Raw genomic sequence first — 12,243 nt, 5'->3', positions numbered from 1 at the left:
TTTTCTCTAATGACTCAAAGCGTTTTACAGAGTGAAACCCAAGATCTAATTTTTACATTTAAACCAGTGTGGGTGGCACTGGGAGCAGTTGGGTGAAGTGTCTTGCCCAAGGACACAACGGCAGTGACTAGGATGGCGGAAGCGGGGATTGAACCTGCAACCCTCAAGTTGCTGGCACGGCCGCTTTACCAACCGAGCTATACCGCCTGCTTCTTTTAAACGCCCGTCTCCAAAATCGATTTAGACGCACGGGCTACTATATATATATATATATATATATATATATATATATATATATATATATATATATATATATATAGCAGCCGGCTTTAGCAAGTTGTAGTACTTTGCTGTATATATTATAGCAGGGGTCACCAGATGAGTCGCCCGCTGGCCTGTTCTAAAAATAGCTCAAATAGCATCACATACCAGTGAGCCGTCTCTATTTTTTAAATGTTATTTATTTACTAGCAAGCTGGTCTCGCTTTGCTCAACATTTTTAATTCAAGAGAGACAAAACTCAAAAATAGAATTTGAAAATCTAAGAAAATATTTTAAAGACTTGGTCTTCACTTGTTTAATAAATTCATTTATTTGTTTACTTTGCTTCTTATAACTTTCAGAAAGACAATTTTAGAGAAAAAAATACAACCTTTAAAATGATTTTAAGATTTTTAAACACATATCTTTTTACCTTTTAAATTCCTTCCTCTTCTTTCCTGACAATTTAAATCAATAATCAACTATTTTTTTTATCATTGTAAAGAATAATGAATACATTTTAATTCAATTCTTCATTTTAGCTTCTGTTTTTTCGACGAAGAATATTTGTGAACCATTTCTTCAAACTTATTATGATTAAAATAAAATAAAAATATTCTGGGAAATCTAGAAAATCTGTAAAATCAAATTTAAATCTTATTTCAGAGTCTTTTGAATTTCTTTTAAAATTGTTGTTCTGGAAAATCTCGAAGAAATAATGATTTGTCTTTGTTAGAAATATAGCTTGGTCCAATTTGTTATATATTCTAACAAAGTGCAGATTGGATTTTAACCTATTTAAAACATGTCATCAAAATTCTAAAATTAACCTTAATCAGGAAAAATTACTAATGATGTTCCAAAAATGTTTTTTTTCAATATTTTCAAAATGATTTGAATTAGCTAGTTTTTCTCTTTATTTTTTGGGGGTTGAATTTTGAATTTTAAAGAGTCGAAATTGAAGATGAATTATGTTTCAAAATTAATTTTTTTTTTTTCGTGTTTTCTCCTCTTTTAAACCGTTCAATTAAGTGTTTTGTTCAGCATTTATTCTCTACAAAAAACCTTCCGTAAAAGGAAAAAAAATGTACTACGGAATGACAGAAATACAAATTTATATATATATATATATATATATATATATATATATATATTTATTAAAGGTAAATTGAGCAAATTGGCTATTTCTGGCAATTTATTTAAGTGTGTATCAAACTGGTAGCCCTTCGCATTAATCAGTACCCAAAAAGTAGCTCTTTGGTTTCAAAAGGGTTGGTGACCCCTGTATTATAGTATATGCAACACACTGGCGCATGAATGTGTAAAACCAGGTGGCGTTTTCTCCACAGGAAGTACCATAACGCCCAACTACATCGACAACGCCACATCCAGCGTGGCGCCATTTTGCTCCTGCGTGGCCAGCGGCAACCAGAGGCAAGAATGCGAGGACTTCCTGGGCTACTTCACACACAACATCTGTCTCAGTGAGTGGCGCTCGTACTTGTCTTTGAGGGGCCAGGAGTCCGATGACGATGATGCAACCAACAAAGTCCGACACAAGCAGTAATAATAATGTTTTGATTCTGTCAGACAAGGGGAAGTTAATCACCGTCAAATAAACCTGAATAAAACCACAATAAAGTCGAAATACTGAAGAGAGACGGAACAATAAGGTTTTTTTTAGTTGCTTTATTTGCAACTATAGAAGCTTACCTGTAGTTCTGTTGGACTTTTAAGGTGTAATTACTCAAATAAATAACACAATCGACTATCTTATTAAAAGCAGGTTTTTTTCAGAACGATTGTCGGAGTTCAATTGACAATCTCGTGAAGCAGGTTCTATTAACGACACTGATGCAGTAATTACTTGGGAGTACATCACATAAGCAACTAGTTAAGTTGTAAATTATACGTGAAGTGGTACCTCTACTTGCCAGTGTTTTAAGAGACAAGCTTTGTCTCGGCTCATTGTTATTCTTTAAAGGGGAACTGCACTTTTTTGGGAATTTTGCCGAACGTTCACATTTATTATGAGAGATGAGAACACGTCTTTTTTTGGGAAGATGCGGCTCCATCAATGTTTTGTATACACACTGCAAGTATATATATAATGTAGTAACAGACACCTCCATAGTAATATGTACAATATACACACTGCAAGTATATATATATATATATATATATATATATATATATATATATATAATGTAGTAATAGACACCTTCATAGTAATATGTACAATATACACACTGCAAGTATATATATATATATATATATATATATAATGTAGTAATAGACACCTTCATAGTAATATGTACAATATACACACTGCAAGTATATATATATATATATACATACAAAAATACAATCTAGACTGGGCTTCTCAGGGGGCCCGGTCTGGAGTGGGATATCTAACAACAGCGTGTATATATATGCGATGAGATGGCGACTTGTCCAGGGTGTACCCTGCCTTCCGCCCGATTGTAGCTGAGATAGGCGCCAGCGCCCCCGCGACCCCGAAAGGGAATAAGCGGTAGGAAATGGATGGACGGATATATATATATATATATATATATACATATAATGTAGAAACAGACACCTTCATAACAATATGTAATATGTACAATATACACAATGCAAGTATATATATATATATATATATATATATATATATATATATATATATATATATATATATATATATATATATATATAATGTAGTAACAGACACCTTCATAACAATATGTAATATGTACAATATACACAAGGCAAGTATATATATGTAATGTAGTATCATACACTTTCATAACAATAGGCAATAGGTTTTATATACACACTGCATTTATATATATAATGTAGTAACAGACACCTTCATAACAATACGTAATATGTTTTGTACACATACTGCAAGTATATATATAATGTAGTAACAGACACCTTCATAACAATAGGTGCTATGTTTTATAGACACATTTCAAGCATATGTATAATATAGTACAAGACACCTTCATAACAATATGTAATATGTTTTATACACACACTGCAAGTATGTTTGTATATATATATATATATATATATAACGTACTAACAGACACTTTCATAACAATATGTAATATGTTTTGTATACACACTGCAAGTATATATATATAATGTAGTAACATACACCTTCACAACAATAAGTACTATGTTTTATAGACACATTTCAAGCATATGTGTAATATAGTAACAGACACCTTAATAACAATATGTAATATGTTTTATACACACACTGCAAGTACGTTTGTATATATATAATGTAGTAACAGACACCTTCATAACAATATGTTATATGTTTTGTATACACACTGTAAGTGTATATATAATGGAGTAACAGACACCTTCATAACAATATGTTATATGTTTTGTATACACACTGTAAGTGTATATATAATGGTGTAACAGACACCTTCATAACAATAGGTGCTATGTTTTATAGACACATTTCAAGCATATGTATACTATAGTAACAGACACCTTCATAACAATATGTAATATGTTTTATACACAAACTGCAAGTATATATAATGTAGTAACAGACACCTTTATAACAATATGTAATATGTTTTATATACACACTGCATGTAAAATATATATATATGTGTAATTTAGTAACAGACACCTTCATACATCAGTCAAATATGTACAATATTTACCATATTTTGATCATTTTAATCATTTACAGGATTTTCGTTTCCATAGCAGCGCACTTCCTACCTTTGTCAATGTGTGTCCCTTTTATTGGGGAAACAAACGCGTATCTGTCTTCTAATCATGGCAGACTTCGTAACGGACAACAATTTTTTGAACAAACGAGGATTCACAACCTCATCTTTTTGAAGCTAAATATACGGAGGAAAAATTACTGCTTCTAGAAGCGAGCACGAATGAAGGGTGAAATGGAGCGGACGGAAGCTGAGAGTATGAGGTGAAAGGGACTAGGAACTGAAAATGTTGATTTTGGAGACAAGCTATTTTGACATAAATGGAGTGCTTAACCCAAATCAACAGGAAATATCCACAGCCTGCTGGACCAGACGAACAACTGTCCATCGAGAGGGTCACACTTTATATCGATCATAATCCACGCAGTAAGTCATGTGTGTTATTACAACTACAGTGTATATGCTGTCTGGCTAGCTGAGTACCAACAAAACATGAAATAATACTTTACAGATACTGTAATATGATTGTTTATGTTTTTCAGTCAGTACAAATTGGTGTCCTATCGCATTGTGTTGTGCATTACAAACTCAAAACGCGTTTTGTGTTGTTGTAGAAGCTAGCTTATTTCTTGTCGTAGCTAGCTTTTACGGCTAATACCAAAGCACGCCGATTTGTTACTACTCTAAAAATAGAGTTCCTCAGTATTCGCTCTTACAATAACAATGTCGCTACAGCTTGGTTATTACACGGGCTACGTAAAGTAAATGAAGTATTGACGATTTTTGAATGCATTTTTTAAAGTGATTTACAGGTGGAATTGATTGCTACCATTAGCTGCAAGGAGCCGATTTTTACATGTTAAAATGCAAAAAAAATACATATATATTTTTTATCTATCATAATGATTGTGAACGATTGGAAAAATTTAGAAATAAAGTGCAGTTCCCCGTTTTAAAGGCCTACTGAAATGAGATTTTCTTATTTAAACGGGGATAGCAGGTCCATTCTATGTGTCATACTTGATCATTTCGCAATATTGCCATATTTTTGCTGAAAACATTTAGTAAAGAACATCGACGATAAAGTTCGCAACTTTTGGTCGCTAATAAAAAAGACTTGCCTGTACCGGAAGTAGCAGACGATGTGCGCGTGACGTCACGGGTTGTGGAGCTCCTCACATCTGAACATTGTTTATAATCATGGCCACCAGCAGCGAGAGCGATTCGGACCGAGAAAGCGACGATATCACCATTAATTTGAGCGAGGATGAAAGATTTGTGGATGAGGAAAGTGAGAGTGAAGGACTACAAAAAAGACAAAAAAAGACGAGGGCAGTGGGAGCGATTCAGATGTTATTGGACACATTTACTAGGGTAATTCTGGAAAATCCATTGTCTGCTTATTGTGTTACTAGTGTTTTAGTGAGATTATATGGTCGTACCATTTCTTCAGCACCAGTCGACGGGTGGTGGCGATGCCCATCTCTGCCCTTCGCAAGGGACCCTCTTCGAAACACGATCTTTAGAAATGATCGCTGCATAATACACTGTACTTTGTGTGTGTGGTCCAATCCAACCGTGTTCGCTTGACATCTCTGTTCCATAGTAAAGCTTGACTGTCATCTTTCGGGAATGTAAACAATGAAACACCGGCTGTGTTTGTGTTGCTAAAGGCGGCTGCAATACACCGCTTCCCACCTACGGCTTTCTTCATTGACGTCTCCATTATTCATTGAAAAAAATGCAAAAGATTCAGCAACACAGATGTCCAGAATACTGTGTAATTATGCGATGTAAACACACGACTTATAGCTGGGAATGGTGCTGGAACAAAATGTCCTCTGCAATGCGTGATGTATCGCGCACGCGTCATCATACCGCGACGTTTTAGCATAATACTTCCGCGCGAAATTCAAAATTGCAATTTAGTAAACTAAACCGGCCGTATTGGCATGTGTTGCGATGTTAATATTTCATCATTGATATATAAACTATCAGACTACGTGGTCGGTAGTAGTGGGTTTCAGCAGGCCTTTAAGTTGCAATACAAATTTGAAGTAACGAGCTGGTTGCCGTCGCTTATGCCACGGTGAACCACGTACGGTCTTACTCCCCGTCATTAGATTACAGCTACAAGACGACGTCATTGTGGAACGGAAAAAGTGAGTGTAAAGGGGAAGGGCCGAGGAGAAGAAGTGAATGATATTCATTGAATTAAAGAAGGAAATAATCAAAAACACGGGCAGAGCAGTTGGGGTGTAGGACTGCTGGTCTGCAGGAGGAGTCCGGAGCGTGACAGCCAAGGATGTCAAAATGAATTCAAAAATGGCTGACATGTATGCATGAAAACATGCAGAAGCTGCTGATGGTGTATTTGACGGAGAAGCAGCTCAAAGGAGATATGGTAGAAGTTCAATTTAAAAAAACATGCTGCAAATGAATCCAAGGTAAATATACAGCATTTACCTTGGAGTCATTTGCAGCATGTTTTTTTTTTCCATTCTTTTCCTAAATAAGACTTTTGTAAAATTGGTTTACTTGTAAATCTACATAAAATACGCACTTTGTAAAAAAAACAAAAACAAGAACCATCCAACACTAGTCAAATTAAGACACGCCCCTTTTTTAAATGTATTTATTTTTTATATACAGCATTTACTCCAAGGTAAATGCTGTGTATATTCCATCACATTCATATACTGTATTCAAAGCTGTTGAATATTGTTTTTCATACAATATTTCTAATCTAAAAGTTTGTTTTTCTTTTGAAATCCATGTCATATGTTAACATTAGGCTTTTATGGTCTCACTGTAAAGCACTTGGAGAGTCCAGAAAAAGGGCTACATAAATCTAATCCATCATTTTTATAAATTGGCGACGTTAATTTTGGTTATGTTTTGAGTTAAAGCTCTGTCAGGGAATTAATTAAGCGCAAAGGTTGAAGTACTACAGTATATTAAATCTTCCAGTACGTAAATGGACTTTGGATATCAGCCTGCAGTGTTGGGAACATTACTTTGAAAAAAATATTAAAGTTACTGGTCATTTCCCCTCCAAAGGTAAATCAAATAATAAGGGAATTATTTGTAAAAGGGGAACTGCAGCTTTTTTCTTTATGTTGTATATCATTCACAATTCCTATGCGAGACAAATACACATCTTTTTTCTATGCATTCAGAATCATTAAAACAACTAGCAAGAGGCGTCTAACAATGCATGTAATCGGAATCTGCTTATAAAGCATTCTTAAACATCCAAAATTATTACCGTAACTGGACTGATAGGAACTGAGGACACCAATTTTTTAAAAAAGTTTTTCAGGTGGAATTATTTCCCATTCTTGCTTGATGTACAGCTTAAGTTGTTCAACAGTCTTGGGTCTCCGTTGTGGTATTTGAGGCTTCATAATACGCCACACATGTTTAAGGAGAGACAGTTCTGTACTACAGGCAGACCATTCTTTTACTATAAAGCCACGCTGTTGTAACACGTGGCTTGGCATTGTCTTGCTGAAATAAGCAGGGGCGTCCATGATAACCTTGATTGGATGGCAACATATGTTGCTCCAAAGTCTGTATGTACCTTTCAGCATCAATGGTGCCTTCACAGATGTGTAAGTTACCCATGCCTTGGGCACCAATACACCCCCATACCATCACAGATGCTGGCTTTTGAACTTTGCGCCTCGAACAATCCGGATAGTTCCTGAGAATACGACGTCCACAGTTTCCAAAAACAATTTGAAATGTGGACTTGTCAGACCACAGAACACTTTTCCCCTTTGCATCAGTCCATTTTAGATGAGCTCAGGGCCCAGCGAAGCCCGCGGCGTTTCTGGGTGTTGCTGATAAATGGCTTTTGCTTTGCATAATAGAGATTTAACTTGCACTTACAGATGTAGCGATAACTGTAGTTACTGACAGTGGTTTTCTGAAGTGTTCCTGAGCCCGTGTGGTGACATCCTTTACACACGGATGTCGGTTTTTGATGCAGTACCGCCTGACGAATCGAATGTCACGGGCATGCTGCTTACGTGCAGTGATTTCTCCAGATTCTCTGGACCTTTTGATGACGTTACGGACCGTAGATGGTAAAATCACAAAATTCCTTGAAATAGCTCGTTGAGAAAATTTCTTAAACTGTTGGACAATTTGCTCACGCATTTGTTCACCAAGCGTCGACCCTCGCCCCATCCTTGTTCATGGAAGCTGCTTTTATACCCAATTGGCACCCACCTGTTACCAATTAGCCTGTTCACCTGTGGGATGTTCCAAATAAGTGTTTGATGAGCATTCCTCAACATTCTCAGTCTTTTTTGCCACTTGTGCCAGCTTTTTTGATACATATTGCAGGCATCAAATTCCAAATGAGCTAATATTTGCAAAAAAAAACAAGTTTTCCAGTTTGAACATTAAGTTTCTTGTCTTTGCAGTCGGTATAGGGCGGTATGGCTCGGTTGGTAGAACTTGAGGGTTGCAGGTTTGATTCCCGCTTCCGCCATTCTAGTCACTGCCGTTGTGTCCTTGGGCAAGACACTTTACCCATCTGCTCCCAGTGACACCCACACTGGTTTAAAATGTAAAAATTGGATATTGGGTTTCACTATGTAAAGCGCTTTGAGTCACTAGAGAAAAAGCGCTATATAAATATAATTCACTTCACTTCACTTCAGTCTAATCAATTGAATATAAGTTGAAAATGATTTTGATTATTTACCATTTACATAACGTGCCAACTTCACTGGTTTTGGGGTTTGTAGAAGAAATAGATGACTCCTTTTATTTGTGTGTTAGCCACCACTTGGTCGGAATTTTGTCAATATTTAGAGTGCACATATAAGACAAATATGTGTTTTTGTCTCACGCATGGATTGTGGATTATGGGCAAAATGTAAAGGAAATTTAATAAATTTCACAAAAAGTTACATAGAAAAAAGTACCTCAAAGCCTTTAAGAAAAGATTTGGAAAAATATGGCGTGTTCTGTTCCATCCATCCATTTTTTACCGCTTGTCCCTTTCGGGGTTGCGGTTGTGATAGAAACAAAAAATATTTTGACATGTAAGGCAGACAACAGTCAAGTTAAAGTACAGATGATTCTCACACACACCAGGTGCGGTGAAATGTGTCCTCTGCATTTGACCCATCCCCTTGATCACCCCCTGGGATTTGAGATATATGATGTATGTAAATATGATGTAATGGATAGGAATGTCTGATGAGGGATGTAAAAAAATAAATAAATAAATAAAAAAGTGTCCACAGGAGATAGTGAATCCCAAAATAATGTAGGTGTCGTTAGGAAGATTTAAGACGGTAGCAACACCTGGTAGAAGGTCCACAGATAGGGACAGAGGATAGGGTTTGGAGTTCACCCGACTTAAACTAATCATAGGAATAATGACAAGGAAAGATAGACAGGCCAGACTGTCCGGCACCAAGATTAGACCCACAAGGAGAGGGGGTCTACAGGAAATGTATTTAAAGGACAGTGTTCCGACAGAACAGCAGCATGAAGAGATTTTGCACCCTTCTTCTCCTGCAGCTCTAGTCCGAGGCTTGCCGAAACAAAATAAAGGTCTGAAATTCCTCGTCTTTGAGCTCAAGCCAGCGAGTGAAAGCTGGGACAATGTTGATCCTTGACTGTCCTTTTTTCCGGGTAGGCTCTATTTTTGCTTTTTGGCCTCCTCAGAAAAAAACTTTTTGTTTCTTTGGTTTGTTTGCAGTTTTGACCAAGATACCGTATTTCCTTAAATAGCCGCCGGGCATGTAATATGCGCCTGCCTTGAATTACAACCGGGCAAAACTCACTCCCCAAATTAATAAGCGCATGCTTACTTTGACCGCCGGGTCAAATTTGAGACGTCACTTGTAACCCTTACCCTGCCATTATTTCAAAAACGGCGGAGGAATTTTTTTTTACTTTTACTGTGTGTAAACCAGGGGTCTTGTTGCACACCCATACAGATCACACTAATGGTTGTGATATAAAACAACTTCAACACTCTTAATAATATGCGCCACACTCTGTGAACCCTAACCAAACGCATTTCTGGAGAACACATGGCCTTCAACACACCACAAACGCAACACAACACCTACCCACAATGCAATGCATCCACGACTCCTGGCTACACCGTCCATACACCCGCTGGCACCAACCCCCCCCCCCTTTGTGCGTTGGTTGAGGTGGGCGGGGTTGGGGGCGCGTGTATAATATATCCAAGAGACACGGATACACAGCATTATGGGTAATCCCTATGCTGCGTTTAGCATGTGTCACAGAGCCAATTCTCTCCAGAAATGTGCTTGGTGTGGGTTCACAGAGTGTGGCGCATATTAGTAAGAGTTTTAAAGTTGTTTATATCACAAACATCAGTGCAAAAGGAATGGCTGTTGACCAAGTATGCATTGCAATCTCGTATAAAAAGCAGCATAATGCATGCGTCCGGCCGGCACGCAGACAGGATGGTGTAAAAGTGGGCGCGATGACATGCTGTAGAGCAGTGGTCCCCAGAATACATTTTTATTATTTTTATTTCATTATCACACTCAAGTTTTTACTGCATGCCCTTGGTAAATGCAGGGGTGAGAAGAGGTTTTAAATTAATTAGCGCCCCGGCGGCTATTCAAGGAAATACGGTAGCAGTAATTTTAGTTGCATCGACTCCCGTCTTTTTAACGAATGGGGAAAGGGGGAGTGACGCATGCCATGGATCAAGTCAGCACATTTGTAGTTTTCTGCGTGGCAGGCGTCCTGCCCCCCTCGTCAAAGTCACTAAGTGCCAGTGAGAGCCATACAGACCCCCTCAGGCCATCCCAGAGGTGTCATCCAACTAGTTCTAAGTTATGACCGTATTTTATCAAGCTTAAAAAAAGTTACATAGTGACATTAGCCATCTTAGCTTTGTGTCTGCTGTGTGGAGTGTGTTGTTGCTGCTAGTTAATAAAGAGAAAGTGAAAGTGCATGTCTCTCTGGCCACAAGCGAGTCATTATATTAATGTAGTGTCACTGGAGTGCTTCCGTTTCCCAGCCTGCATTGTGGCGCCAGCTGTGAATAGTTTTAATTACATGCACATTGTTTTAATAAATGTTTTTCATTCTTCCCCCTGTATAGAAGTAGTGGTGTCCATGTTTTAGCGATCTTGTTTGGCATCACACTGTAGTTTCTGTGTTTTGTCCTGTGTAGTTCCTTTCATGATTGTTCCTTTTTACTCATAAGCTCATTGCAACCCAAACTACGGAGTGGTGTGCCGTCAGAGCCAGCAATGCATTCTCTGCTGGCCTAACCTTACCAGAAATCATGATCATAATTAAAGATATAATTATTTTTTTATTCACTTTCCCTAAATATCAAAGTATTCTTATTCTTTTCTTGTCATATTATGCTCCTTCCTTTAGCTTATAGCAGGATTTTCACGCAAACAACAATATTAAGGGCGTTCTGTAATGACATTGTACTTAACACCCTCTACAAACATAAAAACAGCTTGTCAGCCCATTTTCATATTGTACGTGGCTTCTGCAGACACACGTAGGTGACTGCAAGGCATACTTGTTCAACAGCCATACAGGTCACACTGAGGGTGGCCGAATAAACAACTTTAACAGTGCGCCACACTGTGAACCCACACCAAACAAGAATGACAAACACATTTTGGTATAACATCCGCATCGTAACACAACATAAACACAGCAGAACAAATACCCAGAATCACATGCATCCCTAAGTCTTCCGGGCTACATTATACACCCCCCATAACCCCCAACCCCGCCCACCTCAACCGACGCACAAAAGAGTTAGGGATGCATGGGATTATGGGTATTTGTTCGGTTGTGTTTATGTTCTGTTACAGTGCAGATGTTCTCCCGAAATGTGTTTGTCATTCTTGTTTGGTGTGGGTTCACAAGTGTGGCGCATATTAGTAAAAATGTTAAAGTTGTTTATATCCCAACCCTCAGTGTAACCTGTATGGCTGTTGAACAGGTATGCCTCATAGTCACCTGAGTGTGGTAACGCCAGCCGCACACTACATGTGACCCTCCGGCCGTCTTTCAGTTAACATGGTATGAAGGCGCACGCGACAGCATGTTCTAGAGAGCTTTAATGTTATTGTCATCACGGCACGCCCTCAACATTGTTGTCCGGATAGAAATCTGAGAATATTATCCTAGGGAGATTTTAGGGAGAGGCAATGAAATCCGGAAACCTCCCATAAAAATGGGGGGGTCGGCAAGTATGCAGCTGAGCCACATCAGAGTGATCAAAGAGCCGCATGCG

General features: G+C 37.8%; 1 protein-coding gene across 1 annotated transcript in view; it reads left to right on the top strand.

The window, feature by feature from the left end:
* gfra4b (GDNF family receptor alpha 4b) overlaps positions 1-12,243 on the top strand; it is a 165,223-nt gene that overhangs the window by 131,168 nt on the left and 21,812 nt on the right. Inside the window, exon 6 of the mRNA XM_061891644.1 lies at positions 1,611-1,745. Coding sequence (XP_061747628.1) covers positions 1,611-1,745 — 135 coding nt within the window. The remainder of the gene's footprint in view (positions 1-1,610; positions 1,746-12,243) is intronic.

The sequence above is a fragment of the Nerophis ophidion genome, linkage group LG29, assembly GCF_033978795.1.
Source record: "Nerophis ophidion isolate RoL-2023_Sa linkage group LG29, RoL_Noph_v1.0, whole genome shotgun sequence".
NCBI lineage: Eukaryota > Metazoa > Chordata > Actinopteri > Syngnathiformes > Syngnathidae > Nerophis > Nerophis ophidion.
The sequence above is the reverse complement of the archived record's forward strand: the minus strand, read 5'-3'. Positions and strand labels throughout refer to the sequence as shown.